Source organism: Populus nigra, chromosome 1 (genome assembly GCF_951802175.1).
Source record: "Populus nigra chromosome 1, ddPopNigr1.1, whole genome shotgun sequence".
Lineage (NCBI taxonomy): Eukaryota > Viridiplantae > Streptophyta > Magnoliopsida > Malpighiales > Salicaceae > Populus > Populus nigra.
The window spans coordinates 20,471,694-20,494,900 of record NC_084852.1 but is presented as its reverse complement, the minus strand read 5'-3'; the positions used below and the strand labels follow the sequence as shown (position 1 = coordinate 20,494,900).

Sequence of the window (23,207 nt, the reverse complement as noted above, 5' to 3'; positions counted from 1 at the left end):
CACTGCCAAGCTCAATCGTGGTTGAGTTTAGCTAATGTCAGGCCCAACACACTTGAGTTTAACACATTATTAAGCCCAGTTATGATTGAGTCTAACTAATACAAGACTCAACGTGTCTAGGCTTGACACTCTACCGAGTCCAATTATAATTGGATCTGGAGCACCCAACAAGGTTTGAGTTAGACATTAACCAGACCTATTTATCTCTTAAATTTGGAGTGTTAGACCCCGTCAATTCTTAGGTTTAGTTTTTGCTACGCTCATTACATTTTTATTAGGATATGTTTGGTGGTGGTGCAAATGCTCAACATTGAGAATTCAGAAAAATTATAAATACATGTTTTCCTTGATACAGTACTTTTTTTCTTGTTAAACATATATAAAGATAAACTTATGAAATCTTATTTCCTTTCAACATTCTGGTTTCTGCAGTGAAAGAGAGTGAACTCGAAATGAAATAGATTAAGAAACCGAAACGCAGAAGGCAATTATGGAATCAAGATTATCGATGATAATGATTTTAAGTACCTAGCATTGGTAGTAGGGGCGGCTAAAAATGCCGGGGAAGAAAAGAAGGGGAAATTGAAGTCGATAAAAATTGCGCTGGCGACATTCTTCGCTTTTTCACCACAGTTCTCCGATTTTGTGTGCACTTCCCTCACTGAGACAGAGAGAGAGAGAGAGGGCAATGAAGTTACAGTGTCGTGTACTACGGTGCTTTTAAAGGAAGGTAAGGGTCTCCGGCTTCCTTTTCTAAATAATACGAAGAGCCATCACGAATCACGTAGCATCGACTGACCTGATTCGTGTTTTCCATTCGTTAACTAATAACAGTTGCTTCCGTTCAATTCAAAACCCTCAGATTCATAGTCAACGGTGAGTTAATGAGCGTTTTCGGGATCAACGGTTACGTAAAACTCGGTGTTCCCGTGCCCAATGAAGAAATGGGCTAGGTTTCACACCGGCCCATATCTTCTTGTTAGAAAATACTAGTAGCAGCAGGCGACGCGTATTTTCCTAAATCGGGCTCGATTAACGGACATTTATGAAAAGAGGATAATAGTAAAAACTAGGGTTAGGGGTGTTTTTTGCAATCCGAAAGCGTGAAAGTGGGGAGAGCAAAAGCTACATTCTTTTTTGCTTCGATTGAGATTGGGATCTCCTTTTTTCCTCACATCTGCCTTTTCCTTCAATCGGTTTGGTAAGTTTTTGTCTTGTTAATGGCTTCCAAAATATATTTTTCTGCTTTTGTTGTTTGGTTACTGAGAAAATTGAGGAATACAAAAGAAAATCGAAAGTTTGATTATTTTTATTGTATTAGACTATAATTTCTAGGTTTAATTAATAATTGGATTAATTGGGTTAGGTTCTTAATGCCCTGTATACCTACCTCCATTTTTTGTTCACTCAAAATTCAATGAGCTCCAATTTTTTTACTTATTTATTTCTCATCAAAAACAATATTTTGGACATAAAAAGCTTGAATTTCTTGCTAATTTACCTGGTTGAAACAAAACTAGACTGGGTCCAATGGTACTCAAAATTTTAATTATTTTGAATGGAAAATCGTGCTGGGGTTAATTAACTAGCCTTTTGCAGTGTGATTTGCTGAGCAGTGGAGCTATTGTTTGTGTGATCCACGGTTTTTCCAATGAGGAATTACCCAATAACTTTTTTTTCATGGGCACAAAGTTGAGAGTTTGTCCTCTATACCAATCCAACACATGATCAATGATCAATCTTTATTGGTCAACCATTCGAAACAGGTATTGGATTGTGAGAAACATATAAACTTGGATTTAAAATAAGCAACATGATACGAACAAAACCGTCTAAGAAAACAGTTATATTTGTTGTTAGGAAAAATTCTAGAGGAGAATATTCAGATTATTGGGAGGAAAACCATTTTTGGTTGTTGCATATGAAATGGTGGCACAAGTGAACTATTGAAAAATATATAGTCTCAAGCTAGTTTACTGCATGTAAATTAGATGTCTAATTAGTTGAGTATATTTATGCTGCCAAGCCAATTTGTATGCTCTTCTTTGTGTTACTCACCGTGCTAGTGCTTTGGGGCTTTTTTAGCAGGTTTTAATGGATCTGGAGACTGAGAACAGAATAGCTGCTATTCTTATGAAAGAAGCAGCAGAATTGCGGCAACGAGCTGAAAGGGAAGGCGTGCATGTTTACCTTGAACAGCCTAAAGTACGAGCGCGGCCAAATTCTCGCTTCCTCACTGCAACTGTCCTTGGAGTGCAGCAAAGTCAGTGTTTCATTGCTTTTAGTTTTCAGATTGTCATCTTTCCTTTTAATGTTTTAGTGCTATCAGACAAGAATGTGAGTTCACCTGACAAGTGGCTCCTTGCTTTACTCATGCATGATTGTACAGCCTTAACGTTGTTATCCGGGTTCCTTGAAAAGATTTTTGTGAGTTGGCTGACATTTTGTAATTGAAGTCCAGCTATGGATGAATCAAAAATGGATTATGGAAAAAGCATAAAGTTATGCCTCATTCTGAAGAATAATGTTGTGCTTGATTATCTAACAGGTTGTCTTCTGATAATACGCGGAATCCCACTGGATCATGAGATTATAGCATCGTGATTGTTTGGATATATGCGTATGTATTCTACAATATATTTCTAGCATATTTTGACATGTTAAAATTGACTTGCATAGAAAAAGATCCATGCACCTATTAAGGACTGCTTGAAAAATATGTACAATGTAATGATGCTCCAATTTTTTTATGGGGACTTGAAATGAGAACAATTTCGTTTCATTTCTTTTCTTTTTTCTATGTTAAAATGTGTCATTCATGTATGTTTTTCTCCTCATGATTTCATCATTGTTTTTGTTTAGAGGACTAGGAATTGGCTTGTTTAATGCCACTGATGTCTGTATATCTTTCATGTCTGATTTTTTTATTGGTTTACACTTTTCAGCCAATCGAGCTGTTGAGGTCAATGAGATGTGGCGAGTCCGGCAAAAGGAGCTCAAGATGGATGATAGGCTGAGAGAAGGATCAGGATATGATGATAACTGCAGCAAGAACTATGGGGATGTTGGTGATACCCCTAGAAGTACAGGCAGAAGGCGTTCTGTAAATGAGAACAATACTAGGGTGTCATCATCGTCAAGCAAAAGAGCAGGGAGCTCTTATTCAAGAGAAGATGAAGGTTTAAGGGATGAAGAAGTTGAGGAATTTTTGCACTCGAGGTCATTGAAAAACTCTCTTATGCTCACGCGCACATGTTCTTTCCATCATCTGTAGACTCATTTTATTGCACAAATATCATTTGTGGCTTTATTTCAAAATTCTCAGGGGAAAAAAAAACTTAATGTTTTGGCATGGATATTTTTGCTCATGACAGGGTTAAGCGAGGTCGAGGTGCAGTAGGTTCGAGGATGGATGAAACAGGGCCTTACCTTCCACCTTGTCCAGACTATGAGGAAAAGCTTTCCAGAAGCCCGGATGCGAAGCTGCTGGGTGTTGTTTTTAAACCAGAGAAATATTTTGCATCATCTGAAGAAGAGCTTGGCACGGAAAGGCTTAAAAAGGCAAAGAAGGTTTGTTCAAAGAGTTTGGATAAGAAGCATTCCAGGAAGCACAGATCTAAAGAAAAGTCGAGGGGTAAGAAAAGGAAGAGAAAGGATGAGAAAAGAAGTAAACACTAGTAAGTTGCCTTTGTTTTTGTACACCATTGTTCCCATGCAAGATTCACAAGCTAGTTGTGTTCAATACGTATTATAGTTCTTGTTTGCAGAGTTCGGTAACGCTGACATGACATGGCAATTACATCTTGGGAATGAGAAATTAAGTCCTGGTAAATTCAAACTACCACGAGTATTATACAGGTTTTGCAAGAATGTATTTTATATATTTAAATATATATATTTATTGTTTAAATTTCCTCCCACTGAAGAAACTGTAATGATATTTTCCTTGCGTCTGTTGGGTTTCTCATGTCATGTGCTTCTTCTCTCGAGGCAAGTTTTAAAGAGTAGTTTGAATCGTAGGCATAGATCCCTTCAAATAATATGCGCCACGCTGTTTTAAAAAAAGAAAAGTAACATATGATCTTACAACAAATATAATTAAGGCCATGAAAAATAGTTTTTTTTTTTAATAGTGGTTTTATTTGAAAAATAGATTTTTGAAAAGTGAATTATTTTATGATATTTAGTGGTATAATGGAAAATAAATTGAAAAATATTTTTTATTGTTTGACATTGTTAATATTTTTTTCAAGTTTATTAAACTAATAAGAAACAAATTTTATAAATTAAAAAGTTGAATGAGAATAAAATTGAAAAAAAAATCTAATTTTATAAACTATCTCAAATAAAATAATTAACAATTAAAATAATAAATATCAAATCTAATAGATAAAAAAGATGAAATTAAAAAAAAATATAACTTCATAAATTATTTTAAATAAAATAAATAACAATCAAAAGAATAAGTATCAAATTTAATAGATAAAAAAATTTAATTAAGAAAATAATAAGAGAAAAGCTAATAATAATCACAGGAACGAGGATCAAAATTTATATAAAAATCAAATTAAATTAATTTATAAGGGATGAAATTAAAAAAAAAATTCAAAACAAAATATATAACAATTAAAAGTTTGAAGATCAAATTTGATATAATCAGTAAATAATATGATATTTTTAAATTTTTTATAATTTCTATAAAATTAAAAAAATATTAACTGAAAAATATTTTTTATTGACTAATTTTTTTAATAATAAATAAACATACAAAAATTTAAAAAATAGATTTTCATAAAACAAACGGGCCATCTATATCTTATACACACGCACGGACGCAAAGAGGAGCAAATCTCACTTCGTCTCATATGCGTGCTTGCCTGCATATTGCCATTTGAATTTGCGTTCTCTTTCTTCTTCTTTTTTCTTTTGTTTTTTGTTCCGCCAAAGATCGTGACTCTTCGCACCCAAAAAACAGACGGTGACTCAACTTCACACTCGAAAAATAAACCCGGCATGTTGAGTCATTACACTGTTCATGGAAGAGTAAAATTCCTAAAAAGCCCCAAACCCAAGGTTTTTGTTTTCCTGCTTTTAAGGATAATATAATAATTTAATTGTTCTAAAAATTATAAAAAAGACAATGTTGTCTCAAACAATTGAAAAACGATAAATGAGGATTGAAAAGGTCCAAATTGTCCCCGACTCCATCTAGAGCATTAACTTTCTAATGTTTTTTTTTTTAATTATTTTAATATTTCCTACTTTCCAAATTATCAATACCCAAGTCAATTAATATCTATAAAAAAACCGAGTTTTAACCCTTAAGGATACTAGCAACACTCTTAAAACATATAATTTACCCTCAGTGACTGCTCTACTACTTTATAATGACAGTGACTGTTTTTGCATGTAGTTCATTAGAATAATTTGAAAGTTATAAACAACACTAGAATATTAATCTCACATATAATTTGAATCATAATAAAATATATATGATTTTCTATTTTAAAGAGAGCATAGATGTGATATGAGGCAATTTGTGATAGCCGATCCAGCCCAGTTCAGTTGCCAACACTTGCTGATTTAGGTATTGGTATAGCGCGAAAGTAGGTTGGTGAGCTGTTGCGAGGGATCGTTCATAAATTGTTTCACTACTTCAATTCAAAATTACTGGACTGTTTCATCGCACTATCATGTGACCCACTACCACGTCTTCAAAATTAATTTGATACGGAGACCCAGCCAGCCAGCCAACAAAACACGGTAAAAAGATATATATTCAATCCTGACATTTCAACATTTCATTCAAAAAAAGTTCAATAAACAATCCTTTTTGCTCCACTAATGAGTCTATTTAAGATCTCGCCGCAACAAAAGCAACAGGATATGTATGTGTATTCTGAAACTAGAACTCTTGATCATTGCATAATCAATCTTCCATCAGAAACAACTTTTTCGTCATTGTCCGTCTATACCGTAGTACATTCTACGGCTTAGCAAGGCCATTGCAAGAATCCTCAAACTGATGATCTGTTTCATCGAAGATCTCCTCCTAAATTGTGCCAAACCAGATCACAGCATGAGGTAATCTCTAAGAACCTGGAGGGAGATACATGTGTAATATAAATGGCAAAACATAACGCTTACCTGTAAAAGCTCTTCAATGACATCTTCCATTGTTATTATGCCTACTGCTTCTTCTTCCTCTGGGAGCTTTGGTAGTGGATTGCCATTTAGTTGCAAGATGTCTGAATCCAAGTCCTTTGTCCACTTCTTGCTCCTTGAGCTCCTAAATGAATTGTTGCCGCTGTTGGGAAAGCTTTTCCACTTTTGAAGAGCTCTCTTGCTCTTCAAAGTCTTGTCTTTGGGAGGCTTTTCACCATCGATATCAACTTTAACTTCTTTCACCGGATCTGTTGTGTGCAAGAGACGAGAGCCACAGTTATCAAAATGATTTTACTTGTCATAAAGTGCAATGCTCTCCAGATTAGGTTGATTTTAGCACAGCTTGGGACAACAAATAGCGGCAAAACCCCATAGGAATTGACACTTACTGTCACTAGCACTGCTAACATGCTGCTCCTCTGGCTTTTTGCACTGCCTTACAACAACTGCCATGTGGCTATGACCTTTTTGAAACTCGTTCAATATATCATATAAAGGTAAAGTTTCTAGAACCCTACAACACATAATTATTTAGAGCCATCAGTCTGTAGGTAACAATGGACATCATTTTGCTGTCCAAGAACAACTAAAAATATAACATCTACATAAATACAATTGTTGACCTAAATGATACCTGGGGATCCTGCGTATAGTGACATTCTTTACAGGTACTTTATCTTCTGGGTGAATTGTCAACAAATTCTTGGCCTAAAAGATCACAACGCACATATATGTTCAAGAAAAAGCAGCCAAAAATTTCTGCCAATTGATTTGGCGTGTGAACTCTGATCAAAAGATATGAAAGTAAAGGCAAGAGATCATGGACAAATCAAGTGCCAAACAAAATCAATTAGCATGTAAGAATAGTCTTATTTCGTTACCCTAGCGAAAATCATGCCTCACTTCCCATGGTTATGCTTGTTTGCAGTTTTCCATGCTCAAGTTCTCAATGCACTTGGCCCCCTTGGGGTTTATCCTATCTCTTTATCATGTCAATGTTAAGGGAATATGTTTACTTATAAGTTACAACATCATTTTTTTGGTGATTTCATAAAGAAAAAACACAAATCTCAGTCCAAAATTATAAGCAGACCATTTTAAGATCTAATATTCAATTCCAAACTAAATAGTAAGAAATTGATGTTAGATTCCACGTGGGGAAAAAAAATGATGTCTCCTATGTCAAGTCTTGGGGAAATACATTAGCTTTGAACATAAAAAATAATGGAGCAGGCCTCAAGGAACGCCTAAAGACAGCATTAATATAAGCAAGCAATACAAGGGAAATGTCTACCCATCAGATGATAAATTCAAACAGATAAAAGCATATCCCAGAGACCACGGTCCAAGGATCCTCAAAAGGCTAATTTGAAGGGAGGCACACTCTTCTCATCTTGCCCACAGCAGCTGCTCTACAGAGTAGACCCTACCTCCACACCACGCCAACCCCCGCCTTAAAATTTATATAATAGTTGAAACATGTGACTAAACCATTTATTTACTTAAGAGATATTCTGAAAGTCCGTATATTATAATGATTCATCATAACATTGAGCATTGCTGACTTCTAAACTTTCAAACAATTTTTTCTTTCTTTCTAAAACTGCCAATAAATCTCATAGTCAAGAGGCCATTGACACAATTCTCTGTCATATTTGACCTTTTTTCACATCATACAAATTTAAAAATTAATAGGGAATAGTGTCTTGCAATTCGCATGAATTGCTAGGGAAAGAGCACAAAGAATAGGTACAGAAGATAACCAACAAAAGCTTAACGTTGGCAGAGAGAAGGAGATTATCAGGATACCATGTTATTCAACCAATGCACCGGCATTCCAAGTATATGGAGAAAAAAAGAAAAAAAAGAAAAAAGATCTCTTTTCATTGTTGCTGAATACGTTACTATCGTCAATTTACCAGAATTAGTCCAATTATGTTTGTAGATTGCTCATAATAAACTGGCACCCTGCTATGCCCTTTCTCCAATATCAAACTCATCAACTCCCTGTACAAAGAAATTATATAATGCAGCTAATCACAATGAATGTCATGCAACAGAAGCAAGTGATTTTTTAAGTTTACCCTTTTTGGGCACCACACCTGTCAAGTTTGGCATTAACGTCAATAGCAAAAGTTTCAGATATAGGAGTCATGGCATCACTAGCTGTTTTCTCAGTGAGCTCAAGTGCTCCAGCAATAATCGTCGTCTCATCATGAGTCAGTTCTCCACCTTTTCCAGCCTAATAAACACCAGCAACGGTGTTACAAAGCTGACGGAAGATGTAAAAGAAAAAAAGGGGTAGCAGACAACAGATTCTGTACACAAGTTATAAGCAATAGAAGAGATTTTAATAAAGGTAGAAAATTGCATCAAATTGATGGCTTGAGAGGCAGAATGAAAGACTACAAACAATAACGATAACGAGAAGCTAGCAGATAAGCTGTGCGGCCATAATTATTAAGACAGCCAATCATCAAATTGACAATAAAGCATAATATTCTGTTCAAAGATGTGTAATTCTGAAGGGCACAAAACACACCTCGTTACCATGAAAATTAACAAGTGTTTTCAACTCAGCTCTGCGAAAAAGAGCAACATGACCATGTCCCAGCAAACAGTCCAGAAGCTGGAAATATCACACAAAAATGAATAGTCACTCTTCCATTTAAGAGGGTTCAACTATGTGCAAGCTTTAACCTACATATGTGTCACCTTGCTTATAGGATAGGCAACAGGAAAACAGATCCAAACAAGAACACGGACAAATGGGGTCACTGTTGCGCCAATTGCCAACCCATACCGGGTACAAACAGATTGTGGTATAATCTGCACATCCAAACAAAGAGGCAATTAGTGGACCAATAAACCATTTTACCATTCCTGCCATCTTAAAAAGATAATTCTAGATGAAACTCTAGAAGAACCAGGCTATATATTTCCATTGTTCCCAAGAAGTATCTTTTGCCAGGAAAACTCGCGACAACATTCAAATGTCTGAATATTTAAAACAGTGCAAGAACTAGGTCTCGAAACAAAGTGGATCATCACAAAATCTGTCATCAAAAGAAACTAATTTTCAAGTAGCATACCCAAAACATGTCAAGACTCATGAACCTCTACTTCCGTGGTTCTACCGTGCATCCTGATTGCTTTAAACTAATAAAAATGCACAAACCAACATCGATGCCTTACCTCACCAAATAGAAGAATCAGAGTTACTGAAATTAGAATAGCACCCCAAGCTGTAACCAGACTATCAAGAAAAATGGGAAGTGTCTGACAAAGTAAAACAAGAAAGACATTCCATAATCAAGTCATATTCGAAAAACAATAATCAAAGCTTATAAATTCTCTCTCTACATCACATACCTCCATAGCAGCAGCATTGCAAATAAGGAGCGTGCAAAGCAACAAATGCTGGTTTTTAACCACCGGCAATATTTTCGCTGTTTACAGCATGAAACAAGCAATCAGCGTCCGCAGCACATAACCACACGCAATTAAACTTATAATAACCCCGGCGTAAATTTCTTATATGGAATAAGCATTCAGCATAAAATACTACGATTCCAATTAATTCGTACAGATTAAAGCCAACAACCACTAAGAAATCAACGCCAAATATCTCTAAAAGACAGGCTAGTAATTGTAATAACTAATGAACACACTTAACAAGTCTAGCTAATTCTCATTTCCCTAGGTCCCATACAACAAAACTCCACCCGTCCAAAATCACAAGTTTCTCACTTATTTTCTCTCACTTTCTCACTATCCAAACAGAACTTAAACGATCTAAATAAATTAGGAAAGAAAAGAATGCCAAAAGTGAAATTTTAAATCTCTACCTGCGTATATTCGATCTTTTGGAGTACCAGATTTAGCAAGAACTTCAAGATCAACGAGACTCATAGACATGAGCCCTAAAGTGAGGCCAGACATCAGTCCAGCGAACATGACAAGAAACACTATTATCAAAATGTGTATAAAGAAATTCGTTTCGCAGCAACTATACTCCACCGTCATCTCTCTTCTAAAATTCTCAAAATTCAGTAGTGGTTAATCGTCTAGAGAAACACCAACCAGAGCAATATTTCCTCCATTTTCTCTTCGAAATTTCTCGAATCAGCTCGCGCGTTTCGAAACGGTTACGAAGAAATGAAAAGGCCAATCCTTCTTTAACTACTTAAACTAAATTAAACAGCTAAAGAGCGTGAACACGTAAAAGCCACGTAACGTAAGGATTGTGTGTTCTGTGTAGAGAATGAGGAGGTGCGGTTCTGTGTACAGAGATTTGATTGCCGGCAAAAGGGTGAAAAAGAGGGCGAGAGAGAGAGAGAGAGAGAGATTTGCAGGAGGTGTTTTGAAAGTGATGTAAATAAATAATGGGAGGAAGATATGGAGAGACGGAAACGGAAGAGGGGCTGTCTTTGGCGCTGTATGAGGGTGACGTGTGGTGCGCGTGCCTCGTCTGTAGCTGTGAGGTGTAGCTGTCTGTTTCTTGGATTTATTGAGCGCTGTCAGGATATTTACATTTACAGTTACAGTGTTTTATTAGCAAAGCGTACCTGGCAGTTTTGCAAAAGGATTTTTTCATTAAAAATAAGACGAGATGATGTTTTTTTTAATACGATGACATTAAAATATCTCAAAAAAAATATTAATAAAATATATTTTTAAATAAAAAATACTTTAAAAAACATTTTTAAAAATAAGTAAACTACAAAAACAAATACACTTGTTTACTAGCAAATTGAGTCATATTGAATAATTATTTTCAAAAAAAATATGTAATTTTTTTCAAAATGTTTTTCTAACTTTCTCAATCATAAATAAAAAAATATTATATATAAATTTAATTAAACAAATTGAAAATCACTCGGGCTAATAAACACCAAAAACAAAATTGTTACTAATAACTATAAAATTAAACTGAAAAAAATTAAGAAATGAATTTAGATCAAGATTTTTGACCTTGCAATATAGATCATATACCTAGTTGTGTTTAATAACTTGATTTTCAACCATTTTTTAATCTAAAACTCTTGGAAAGCATCCTATGCATCTTGATAAACCCACTCATGCATTAAAATAGCCTCAAAATAGCCTAAAAACCAAAATCAATCCAAAACAAATAAAAAACTTTCTAAGATCAAATCTATCATCTTCGGCGGAGCTAACGGCAAATAACACATATGATAAACTTTCCTCATCGAATGGAATTCATTGATTCCAAAATTGACTATTTTCATCATTGAAATTGATATCAATTAAGACTTTCTCTCTCTATTAAAAATTAACCACTTTCTCTCCCCTCACTCAAACCAATAATTAAAAAATAAAGAAAATAAAGTTTTAGAATAAAAATAATTTTTAAAAAAATTAAAAGAGTTATAATTTGAAAAGTAAGAGGATCAAAGTGATTTTTTTTTTACCTAATTACAAGATTGTCAATCATTTTGTATGCTTTTTTTACTCTGGCCCTCCTTTCAATATTGTCATTTTTTAATAAATTAAAATCAATGAGATTTTAATTTTTCCATAAAAGATGAAATCATCAAAAATAAAAGTTTGATGATTAAAATGAAAAAAAAAATCATAGCGAGTCACATTGAAATGTAAAAGAAAGCATGATGTTTTTACTACAGTGAAATCGACATACAATTTAGAGTTTGCTAAATTATTAACATGCGTTCCATTGTCGGTCGGGTCAAATTTTTCTTAAAAGTAAAAACAATTATTCAAGTGTTGCTAATATTTTAATTTTTTTTAGTGGAAAAAAATTTGAATCATGTAGGGATTAATCTGATGGATGTGACTTGGTTGATTTTGTAGGTTCAAAAGCAACTCAGACAACCTGTAAAAACATAATTCGACTTATAAAAAATTTTAAGATGATTTTTTTTTAATATTAAGATAACAATATATTTGATTGATTCGAGTCAACTCAAGTTAACATGTCAATTTGGTGATCTAAATTATGAGACTATGATAACCATATAGGAAACAAAGAAAAATAAATTATGAAGCATAATCCCTAATCAACCAAATATTGAAAAATAAAATTAAAAAAAAATCAATTAAAAAAAGGGCCCAAAAAGCGAACCAAGTTAATCTGTCAAACTTGCGATCCGGGTTATAAGATCGAGAAAAGCCCATGGAAATCAGATTAAAACAAATTACAAAGTCCAATTCCTAATCAACTTGATGTTAATGGATGTGATTAAAAAGAAACAATTAAAAAATAACATAAAAATTACTCATGACTTGGATAAAAAAAAAAGATATTGTGCAAAATTAGATTAAAAGTTACATTGAAAAGGCTATCAAAATCTACTCAAAACAAGCAAAATGGATATAAACTAGATGCAATCATCTTTTGAAAGTAAGCTATTTAACTTGATGGAGAGATAAAACTTATTGAAAATACCCCTCATCTATGCATTTTAAGTTTTGGTTTTCTTTCATTCAAGAATTGTTTATGATGTTTATGGTAGGACATGACCATGTTTTAGTTTGTTTTTTTATATATATATACATTTAATTTGTTTGAGTACAAGCTTGTTATATAATTGATTGTTTTGTTGTTAATCAGTTGTTTTATGATGTTTAATGAATGATCAATGACACACTTTTGATGATTGAATACTTGTTTTTATTCAATTTTAGAAGTTCACATAGGTATGTTGCTTATGATGTTAAATGAGCTTTTAGATTGATAAAAAAACAATATAAATGCATATTTGTATGTTAAGAGAAGGTTATAGACTTTGATTCCTATGTATTTTATTGTTTACATGTTTATTGTTGTTTTTTAAGTTTTAAAAATGTAAACATGAGTGTATGTGGCTTGCGTGAATAAGTTTTAGTCATTTTATTTTTAGGCTTGGATGTATTTTTTTGGGTTTTAGCCTTTGATGGACGTTTCTGGGTTTTTGGGATGACATTTATCAATTGAACTTTATTTTAGGTCATGGATTTTTGTGTCATTTTGATTGATTTATGGTTCTTATATGTGCGTGAATACTTTTTAATCATTAATCCAGGGTTTTTATGATTTAAAAACACTGAAATTATAGCATTTGATCCTCGTTTCCTTCATTTTATACCAAAATCAATCGTGATGATTGAGTGTTTATTATGATGATTCATTCTTAGATTTTTGTATAAACATTGGTTTTGCATGTTTCTGTGTTTTTAATGTGATGTAATATGGTCTTTTTTTGGAATCATGAAGTTAGATTTATTCTTGTGTTCTTCATCAGATTCAAGCCAAAAAACCTTGTTTAATCTTTAAAATTTTGTTTCTTGTTTCTAGGCTTTGTTTTATAAGTTTGGGTCCTTGGGTTATGAAGTCCAACTTACATGGCTGGATCGAGCGCCCCCCCTACCCTTTTTCCCCCCCCTATAAGGCCATGTTTGGAGTACCTTATTTTTATCAAATGTAAAATGTATTTTTTATCTTTAAAGGCAGGTTTGTCAAACATGGTTTTAAGATATATTTTTAAGCTTATAATTTTTAGCTAAAGTTGTGTTTGACAAACATGTCCTATTGACTTTCTAGCAGTGTTTCTTTTTTCATTTTCATGTCTTTGCCAAACAGACCACAAATAATTTCCAAAAAAATATGAAAAAATTTATAGACCTTTTTAAATTTATTTTTGAGTCCCTCGCATATTTTTCAATAATTTTATTTAATTATTTGAGCTTTAAACTTATACTATAAGATATTGATCTAATCTAAAATATACCTGCTTTTTGTTTAAGACTTCAGAAAAATATAAAAAATATAAAAAATTAAATATAAAAATATGTTTTTATTTGTGTATATATGACCAAATTCTAAAAATTTCATGTATTTTTTATTTTTATCATACTTGGAAAAATATGAAAAAAATCAATTAATTTGTATTATAATAAGTTTGTTATTATCCATTAGGATATGATAAAAAATTCAAAAATAACATAAAAATCATTTTGCTTAAATTTGGGATATGTTTTTTTTTTTTATTTTAGAATGGTTAGGTTTTTAACTTGATAATAAAAGGATCTCTTTACTAAGATGAACTTTTCTTAAACTTTAGATAAACCAACAAATATAAACATAACTTTAAAAAAAATAATCAATTAATAATGCAGCTCATCATATATAAGGTGCATTGAGAATAATGTGTTTTTTTATACATAACTAGTTTTTTTATCCAAACTCTTACAAATTACTAAATTTTCTAATAATTATTATATTAGATGTCGACTCTAAATCTTTTAAATTATAATTTTATAATTTATCGTAATGCATCCAAATCCTTCTCATCCTCATCCAATAGTTATATCTGTCACCCAAAGCCGACAATTATATGGCACCCAAGTACTAAATTTCTGTTAAAGTCAAGTGATAAATAGTTAGTAAATAAAGAAATAAAACTTGACAGTCCAAGATTTAAACCCGGATCTTTGCTCACCAAATCTAAAGTTGGTATCACAGTTCTTAGTAAACTTCTACTAACATTATGTCTGTATAAATATATATTACACTGCTTGCTTAGGTGTCATGTGTTTCTTTCAAATTTATGACACGTCAATTTCTAACGTGAAGTGCTTGAAATTTCTGGTGCAAGAGTATAAAGTCCGAGCAAAGAACAAAGCTGTTAGGTTGGGCCTTTACTGGGCTAAAACATACTTGGACCCTCTCATCTTCAAAACAGACTTGGGCCTAAAGACCAAGATTAATCCAATCGAGGCCGCATCAAATCAATCCCCGCTGTGGCGCTTGCTGGATTCCACTCAGCAACAGAATATAAACGGATAAATTCGACTCGGTAAATAAATAAATAAATTAATAAACAAAAGCAACTTGAATCAATATTGTATTTTTGACTGTATTTTAAAAATATCTTTATTAATAAATTAATATTCTTATAATGATCTGATGTACAATATAAAAATAAAAAATGTTTTTCTAAAAAATTAATTTACTACATTTCTAAAAAAAATAAAATACTTTTAAAAACCACTAGATAAAGACGCTATAAATATCTTCCTCCCTCTCTTTTTCTTCAACACTCTCTCTCTTTCTCACCCAAAGAGCTTACAATAGTAAGACACCGACAGTTACAGCCAGATCGCGCTCTAAAAGATCTTGAGACCTAACTTTTCTCAATTTCTCGATCTATCTCAACTCTCAGGTAACTTTGTGATTTATATTGCATCAAAAATGAAAATTGCCGAATTATTGAATCTAAAATGATAACTGGGATGCTATAGAAGAGGTGTTGTTTAAATGCGATCATAAATGCCGCATTTAATTGATCTATTACAGTTTGATTTCAGGCCCTCTTGTCTTAGATTGAATTAAAAATAATAATGTCAAGGAGGCCAGGGAATCCTGCTAGACGTTTTGCTGATGGGGGAAGTCTTCCTTTTGTTGGTTCAATGCATTCTAAATCACGTTCATCGCCGCTACTATCCATTGGCCTTCTTGTTGTGGTTGTTCTTCTCAAATCTTGTGATTTGCATTTTCGTTGGGATGCTGAGTTTGTAATTAAGTGCTTTGCTTTTCTGTGGAAACTGCTGATTCATTTCCTTTTTTTTTTCCTTGTTGATTTCAGGGCGCAATCCTTCTCATTGGATATCTTTACAGTGGTTCAGGTCTGTGGTTTCTCTACCAACTTTGATCTGTTTCATCTGATGCTAATTCACTGCAGGATCTGGTTTAAGTAAACTAGATGCATCAACTCTGTTTCGTCTGCTAATACAAATAGTAGCTATATCTTTTTGTGGATGCAAAGAAGGGAAAACAGTTAATATTTAATATTAAACAAAAAGCCAAGGAAAGAGAACTGTCTGTGATGTGTTTATTGTTTCCTTTTGCTGACATTGATTTTAATAAATGCGGGCAAATGATGTTGAATTGGAGAGTTTTATGTGTTTCAGTACTATTTTTAGTGAATTTGTTATGGTTGTGTGACAGGTGGGCGTACCAGCGATAGAGAAGCTTTAGGCAATGCAGAAGGTAAAATTGTATGATATCTTTATGTGCGTATTTTTGAGTTGTTTGGGTCCATTAGATTAACTAACATGTTGGACCATGTAACCGTGTCCAATTACTTGTATGTGGGTTTTTCGTACATTTCTGTTCTATTTTTTGGGCGAATGGGAATTTATTTAATTTTATCATCCTAAAAAAAAATCATATAAACCAAGGCGGCTGAGAGCTCCTGGATTTTTTTTATGGTAGACGTTAGACGTAGTCTATTTTTGTACTGCTTCAATATAAATTCCGAGTTGAGCGTATTTCTTAAGTCAACAATGGCTCAAATCTTCAGCTCCTTGACTGTGATATAATTTCATTAGCTGTCTTTATTATCTTTGACCTGTATGTCCTTGTTATCTTTCTTATTGTGACCAAGAGTTATTGGGAGCTCTGAGCACCTGAAAATACTTGGGTCGGGTGCAGGCCCCACCTTTTTGCCTCTGAACTAGACTTTGCAGATTTATCTTTGTTCTCAATGTTTCCTATGTGGAGTATTGAAGACTTTTAAGAAAGTTTTTGAGCCTGCACATCTTATATTTTAAGCATTTGCATTCTCTTGTCTAGAAAAGTATTGCCAGTGTGAAAATTTCTGGGCTAAACAATTCAGCAATCTGAGATTTGGATATGCATATTCAGGTGGTGTTTCATGCACATCAGAAGTCCAAAGAGCGATACCTATCCTGAAGAAGGCTTATGGTGACAGCATGCGTAAAGTGTTGCATGTTGGCCCTGACACTTGCTTAGCAGTATCAAGCTTATTAAGAGAAGAGGATACCGAGGCCTGGGGTGTGGAACCATATGACTTAGATGATGTGAGTGCCAACTGCAAGAGTCTTGTGCGCAAAGGCCTTGTTCGTGTGGCTGACATCAAATTTCCTTTGCCCTACCGGGCAAAATCATTCTCTCTTGTTGTAGTGTCGGACGCTTTGGATTATTTGTCTCCAAAATATCTCAACAAAACTCTTCCAGAATTGGCGAGAGTGTCAGCTGATGGCTTAATTATATTTTCTGGTATTTGGTTATGTTGCTTATTTTTGTTTTATGTTGTTAGTCTCCACTGCATGAATTCTTGCATATCAAATCCAAGCTAAAAACTTTTCTAATTTGTAGTGGCATTTTGAATAGCAGAAGCTTAAACCACATTCACCTTGCTCGTAACCCAAACTAGTCACAACCTTGCTACTTGTAAGGATTGAACTTAAGATAGAGGAATTACAACTTTAGTCCTCTTTCTCTTTATCACCATTGCTCTTCCCATGTCAAGAAAAGATGCATTGATGTTAAAGAGTCAAAACTGATCGTTCTTTATTTCTTAATCAGTGATTAGAAGAGTGATTTCCTTGGAAATTGTAATTATTAGTTCTGCCATTTTATTAACAGACATGTAAGAATTTTCTGTTTATATTGCCAGTGCATCTTTTTTTGTTTGAGATTTTCTGTCTTTCGAAATAATTAATCTTCTGATTTGATTGCTGATCTCCTTTTTCTTTCTACAGGCCATCCAGGTCAGCAAAGAGTTAAAGTTGCAGAAATGTCCAAGTTTGGTCGTCCAGTAAGTGGGCAATGTTTCATTTACTGTTCTGATTTTACTTTAGAGATTTTATCTGGACATTGAGGTGTCATTTTATGCCAATTCTGATTTTTTTCTTAGATATTAGTCTGTTGGATGAGCATTCTATGCCTTTGGGGCTTTATGTCATTTGTTGTTGAGAGGGTTTGCTTATTTCCATCAAGGGAGAAAATTAATGGGGAATATGAAAACTCTGATCATGTCTAGGATAAAATCGATGCTTTCATTTGAGTCTTTATATTGCGCAGATCGCTCACTTGTACCACACTTCATTGCCACACGGAATTTTTTTTTCCTTCCTTTTATCGATTAGAGAAACTGAGATTCTAGTCTTAAAGAGATAACTAAATTGCTATTTTTGTGAAGGCCAAATTTCGGAGCTCATCCTGGTGGATAAGGTACTTTGTTCAGATTGGTTTACAAGTGAATGAACCCGCCATAAAGAAGTTTGAGCAGGCTTCGTTGAAGAAGTCATATAAGCCAGCCTGCCAAGTTTTCCACCTCCAGTCACACGATTGAAAGTATTGATGTTTCAACAACTTCCATTGCTCTTTCTGCGAAATGGCAGCAAACCACGGCCAATGATAAAGCCATGTCGTGGAATACGTTCTCTTTCTTCCTTACCTTGATAACAGTAGATCTCCTTTATCATTATTTATCGGGAAAAGTAAAGCATGTATGGATTCACTTACACTATTCTCTATAAGATAAGTTTTTGCACCCTCCTGCTGTATTGCTTGCATTTACCTTCTGTTATTCTATCTAGACCCATCCCTTCTGTTATTATATCTAGACCCATCCTTTATTTTGATCGCAGAACATATCTCAAATGTCATTACAATGATAAAATCAGCATGGAAAACCTGTAATTTATATGTTCCACGGTTCATTTTTTTGACGATTATTATTGAAAATGTTTTGAAGGCAAGAACTTTCGATGGTGTCTTAGAGAAGACACAAGATGTGTTTGTGTTATACGCTGAGTTCTACTACGTGGATTTCAACGAGTTCTAGACTCTTAGGTGCTGTTATGGAATAACGGGAATGATAAGAAAAGTTTTTGGTTAAAAGGAATGAGAACGAGAACAAGAATAAAGACCGGAATCCACAGGCACCCAGCAAGCATTTGTAGAAGAAATAATAATAATAGTAATAATAAAAAAAAAAACAAAACCAGAAGGGGCGCTCAAAGTGTAATCATTTACCTCATAACCACAATCTTGAGCAGCCTCCATGATGCCTTTTCTAGTGATTCCAGGCAAAATTGTCCCTTGCATGGTGGGGGTTGAAATGGCATTGCCCTACAACGAATGAGTGTTGTGAGTGTGATTTAATTAGGAGGGAAGCAATTAGTCCTGGGGAGAGAAGACATAGAATATATAAGAAACCTCTTCTGCCTATATATTGCTGCGTGTGGAAATATTACATGAAAAATTGATATTTTGTAATACCTAAAGAAAATATTACACGAAGAAGCCTCTTCAATGGGTTTTTTTTCTTTTTCCAGTTTCTGCATCCAAGAATAGTATTATAGTGAAATTTATATATGAGTGTCAAATTTGAGTAAGAAACTTATGAATAACATGTCTTAATTCTTAATGTGTATATATGTTCTTCATAAATGTCAAGCAACAAACATGTCGTAGAAAGATCATGATCAAGACTTGCCAACACTTAACTCCATGCAGGAAAAATACCAGCTAAAGAACCACAAGAATTGAATTTAGCAGAACGAATGGCATCGACAATCGCATCTTCAGCTAGCGGACAAGCACTGGAAACAAGAGGGATCACCCAAACCATGTGAAATGGCAGGCCTTGGATCATCTTCTCTGAGATTTTCTTTTAGCTTGGTCATCATGTCACCACCAATGCTGGTTGGTTGTGTATTTTCAATACGTACCATGTTTAAAACACTGAGCTGTAGTCCGACGTTCTTTTAAAGGGATATTCATTTTCCATAGGGAACAAGATTTCCTTCTGAAAACTCGCCTCCAATAGAGCATTTCATAATGTACATGAAATCTGTCGGAGAAAGGCCACACCCACCATTATCCCAGTTGATATCACAACCAGACTTCACAGTCTCACTGTCATCACTGTTTTCACAACAGAAGCCATGGAGCATCGTAAGAACAAATTAATCAACACTGAATGGAAGAGGAGTAGTTAATGTGGTCATCATACATACATTAATACATACAACATAGAGAGAGAGAGAGGGGGGGGGGGGGGGGGGCTTGTTTTAGAATTGTCGAAGAGGGAGGAGTATATTTGACAAGATAATTAAATTTTCGGAGAGTTTTCTGTTTCCTAGAGAGAGAGAGAGAGAGAGAGAGAGAGAGAGAGAGAGTAGTATCCCTTAATACACTTGCTATTAGTTATTAAAAGATAATACCTTCAAGGCATATGGTAGCGTAGATTGCCCATAAATGAAGAATCTTAGATAGACTCAAAACAACCCATCATAAAAAAAACCAAGATCTTTATACTACAATAAATGATTAATTAAAGAATAAATAACAGCTTTTTTTTCCTTGAAAATGGTAAGCACACCATTTAATTAAAGAATATCAACAGTGAAGGAAGTTTATTTCAATTAATGAGGTCCGCTCGAATTGTTCTATTCGCTGGCGAAGAAGATTGATAGTGGAGCCCAGCCCATCATCAACTGGCCAATCGCTTGAAGTTTAAGCATTTCTATTTATACTTTTTTTCCCCCTAAATGTAATATTATTTTATTATGTTAAAAATTAGTTAGAGATGTTGCATATTTTTATTATATATAAATATCAATTTTTTAATTTTGGGTTATATTTTTTACTCGGTGTTAAAAAACATGCTAATAATACCTACAAATTAATTCTTTTATGTTACAAAAAAATATTCAACATGCAATAAGGTGGGTTGAATAGAAACACTAACACTTTATTTTTTTTATTTATTGGCACATATGATTTTTGATATATTTAATTAAATGTATATATAAGTTTTTTGATTTATAATTAGAAAAAAAATACATTTAAAAAGTTTGAAATAGGGTTCTTTCAATTTAGTAAATAAGAGCAGGATGGATACGCACCCAAAAAAGTCACCTTCAATTTAGTAACCTAAACTGATATCAGGGCCTTGTTAGTTTTGCCTCTTTGAACCAGATTTATTAGAGGAATTGTTTCAGACAATATTAAGTGTGATTAATGGTATTTTTTAAAATATTTTTTACTTGAAAATATATTAAAATAGTATTTTTTTTATTTTTAAAATTTATTTTAACATCAACCCATAAAATCACTAAAATAAGAAGGGTATTTTGGTCTACAATGTCAACTTATTATTATGGGCTAATTCCTTGGGCTGAATCAACTTTGGGTCTATTTAATGGTCACGAGGCCAGGACATGCTGGACTTTGGGCCCATCGTTGGTTGACAAAGAAGGTAGGGATTCTGTCCATTTCTCGGCCCAAAGTTGAAAGGTTTGTTTTCTCTGGCAAATTGGGCTAAAGGTTTGATAAACTGTGTCCATTTCTCGGCCCAAATTTGAAAGGTTTGTTTTCTCTGGCAAATTGGGCTAAAGGTTTGATAAACTGTATCTTATTAGCCTAATGCTTTTTTGGCACGAAGCGGATGCAAGAGTTTCTTGACTGTCAAAGTTTCCCGGAAAACATAAATTTAGACCTAACAAAAATGAGCTCAGCAAGACTTCAAAGGCCTCCTTTATGAAGACAATGGATTCCTATTCTTTTTTTACTGCTGAAAATCTTGCTATGATACCGTGAATTTGGTTTCAGAAGCATGCAATTTCTCGCAAGTTTCAACCTCGTATTTATAACTTTTATATATATATATATATATATATATATATATATATATATATATATAATTAAAAAACAAATAAGAGGAGATATTCTTTTTTTCTACATAGAAGAGATTCGAAATGAGTTTTTCTTTTAAACGAATAAAACTATGTTAAGCATTTTTGGAAAGATTATTTGATCATCTTTGCTGGATCTGTTAGACTTGAAACGCTTTTATTTTTATATATTTTTTTAGAAATATACCTACTTTGAAAATATTAAATTAATATTTTTTTAGTATTTTTCAATAATTTTGATATATTAATATTAAAAATAAAATTAAAAATTAAAAAATATTTTAATATATCTTTAAATAAAAATAAAATTTAAAAAATACCCCAAACACACCCGCACACGAAAAGTTTGTACATATTATCCAGATGCAATGCACCGTTACACAAATATTAAAAAACCGATTAGTCAAGAGTCCAAGTCAATTCATAAGAAAAAAAAACAAAAATTAGCGGTAGTGACGGGGAAGAATAATATTGAAGTTATCTAGAAATAGAACGAATTAATATATATATATATATATATATATATATATATATATATATATATATATATATATATATATATATATATATATAAAAGAAGCAAGCATAGTCATGAATATTCCAAAACTATTTGCTAGCTATTCGAAGTTTATATTTGGAGAAGATTTGAAGTTAGTAATTAAAAAACAAATTAAATCGCAAGAAAAAAATTAAAAAAAAATAACAGTGGAAGTTTGTATAAGAACATCAACGCAGTACAAGTTAGCGCAATTAAATAAATAACAGCAGGATTGGAGTAGTTTTAGCATCCATTATAGTGGTGAGTGTTGTTGAAATTATATTTCATTTCAACTATATTTTTAAAAGTATTAATTAATTAATACATATATAATTTACAAGAATTCCATTAAAAATTATATCTTAAAATCTTGATTATAAAAAATTATAATTTATATTTTTTTAAAATTTATTTTTTAAATAAGAGCCATGAAAATCAAATACAATACAAAAGACACAGGAGTAAGGAAATTGTTTTTCCAGCCACTCCCTTGATAATCTATATTATTTTAGCTAAAATAATATAACAATTAAAATCTTAAATCTCTTAATTTTTTTTTTGGCTCCGCCGCTGCACTTGCAGTCAGCTAAAATTTTCTACTCATAAAATAAGTAGTAGTCATAGCTTCATCGGGCTAACTTTTTCCTTGAACGTTCCTGTTAATCCATGTTTATACAACACTTTATTTTGATAATTATAATATTTTTATTTTCGTGGTTTATAGTTTAACCCTTGTAGTTACTAATATAATAGTCAAAATACTTATATAATCGTTAATTTTACGGTTCATGAGATTAATTGAAGTACGTGTAAGTTAACCATAACACCCATATTAATAATTATAATAAAATTTAATAACAAATTTGGATATTGTCGAACGTGTCAACTTTTAATGGGCATGTTACACGCACACTTTTTCTCTATTTTCGAATCATTTCGCCGTATAAAAATTGATTTCTTACTGTCATTTGAATTTCAATATTCTAAGAGAAGACCTGACCTTCAAAGATTAAGCCAATTTTCCCCTGTA

At 32.9% G+C, this 23,207-nt stretch overlaps 3 protein-coding genes across 10 annotated transcripts; 2 read left to right on the top strand and 1 right to left on the bottom strand.

Annotated features, from left to right (window-relative positions):
• The first annotated feature begins 384 nt into the window (after positions 1 to 384).
• Positions 385 to 3,841, top strand: LOC133696010 (uncharacterized). Of its 7 annotated transcripts, none has more exons than XM_062118021.1 (7): positions 385 to 730; positions 863 to 1,201; positions 1,600 to 1,766; positions 2,086 to 2,263; positions 2,946 to 3,219; positions 3,375 to 3,677; positions 3,755 to 3,841. In XM_062118021.1, the coding sequence occupies exons 3-7, from the start codon at positions 1,725 to 1,727 to the stop codon at positions 3,786 to 3,788; spliced, it is 831 nt and encodes a 276-aa protein (XP_061974005.1). In that variant the 5' UTR covers positions 385 to 730; positions 863 to 1,201; positions 1,600 to 1,724; the 3' UTR covers positions 3,789 to 3,841. The 7 variants fall into 7 exon arrangements, with proteins under 7 accessions (XP_061974005.1, XP_061973996.1, XP_061974043.1 ...); XM_062118012.1 differs by having other exon boundaries at positions 835 to 1,201; XM_062118028.1 differs by lacking the exon at positions 385 to 730 and having other exon boundaries at positions 737 to 1,201; positions 2,089 to 2,263.
• Positions 3,842 to 5,774: 1,933 nt separating this feature from the next.
• On the bottom strand, positions 5,775 to 10,562 carry LOC133676307 (DUF21 domain-containing protein At2g14520-like). The gene is made up of 11 exons (XM_062097968.1): positions 10,014 to 10,562; positions 9,538 to 9,614; positions 9,361 to 9,444; positions 8,881 to 8,994; positions 8,708 to 8,794; positions 8,268 to 8,407; positions 8,085 to 8,172; positions 6,800 to 6,873; positions 6,555 to 6,679; positions 6,148 to 6,413; positions 5,775 to 6,052 (listed from the first exon to the last, which is right to left on the bottom strand). The coding sequence occupies exons 1-11, from the start codon at positions 10,189 to 10,191 to the stop codon at positions 5,987 to 5,989; spliced, it is 1,299 nt and encodes a 432-aa protein (XP_061953952.1). The 5' UTR covers positions 10,192 to 10,562; the 3' UTR covers positions 5,775 to 5,986.
• Positions 10,563 to 15,194: 4,632 nt separating this feature from the next.
• Positions 15,195 to 18,491, top strand: LOC133676681 (probable pectin methylesterase CGR3). Of its 2 annotated transcripts, none has more exons than XM_062098402.1 (7): positions 15,195 to 15,350; positions 15,496 to 15,651; positions 15,774 to 15,813; positions 16,136 to 16,177; positions 16,835 to 17,209; positions 17,695 to 17,750; positions 18,135 to 18,491. In XM_062098402.1, the coding sequence occupies exons 2-7, from the start codon at positions 15,529 to 15,531 to the stop codon at positions 18,285 to 18,287; spliced, it is 789 nt and encodes a 262-aa protein (XP_061954386.1). In that variant the 5' UTR covers positions 15,195 to 15,350; positions 15,496 to 15,528; the 3' UTR covers positions 18,288 to 18,491. The 2 variants fall into 2 exon arrangements, with proteins under 2 accessions (XP_061954386.1, XP_061954393.1); XM_062098409.1 differs by having other exon boundaries at positions 15,197 to 15,350; positions 15,485 to 15,651.
• The last annotated feature ends 4,716 nt before the right edge of the window (positions 18,492 to 23,207 follow it).

Bases quoted from the DNA above. Each gene is read 5' to 3' on its own strand.
- LOC133696010 (XM_062118021.1), top strand. From the start codon at position 1,725: ATGATCAATGATCAATCTTTATTGGTCAACCATTCGAAACAG. The intron at 1,767-2,085 runs GTATTGGATTGT...GGGCTTTTTTAG, and splicing joins TGGTCAACCATTCGAAACAG to CAGGTTTTAATGGATCTGGA. The intron at 2,264-2,945 runs GTCAGTGTTTCA...TACACTTTTCAG, and splicing joins TGTCCTTGGAGTGCAGCAAA to CCAATCGAGCTGTTGAGGTC.
- LOC133676307 (XM_062097968.1), bottom strand. From the start codon at position 10,191: ATGACGGTGGAGTATAGTTGCTGCGAAACGAATTTCTTTATACACATT. The intron at 8,408-8,707 runs GTGTGTTTTGTG...GGTGTTTATTAG, and splicing joins TTAATTTTCATGGTAACGAG to GCTGGAAAAGGTGGAGAACT. The intron at 6,874-8,084 runs GTAAATTGACGA...GTGATCTTTTAG, and splicing joins ACATAATTGGACTAATTCTG to GCCAAGAATTTGTTGACAAT.
- LOC133676681 (XM_062098402.1), top strand. From the start codon at position 15,529: ATGTCAAGGAGGCCAGGGAATCCTGCTAGACGTTTTGCTGATGGGGGA. The intron at 15,814-16,135 runs GTCTGTGGTTTC...GTTGTGTGACAG, and splicing joins ATATCTTTACAGTGGTTCAG to GTGGGCGTACCAGCGATAGA. The intron at 17,210-17,694 runs GTATTTGGTTAT...TTCTTTCTACAG, and splicing joins TGGCTTAATTATATTTTCTG to GCCATCCAGGTCAGCAAAGA.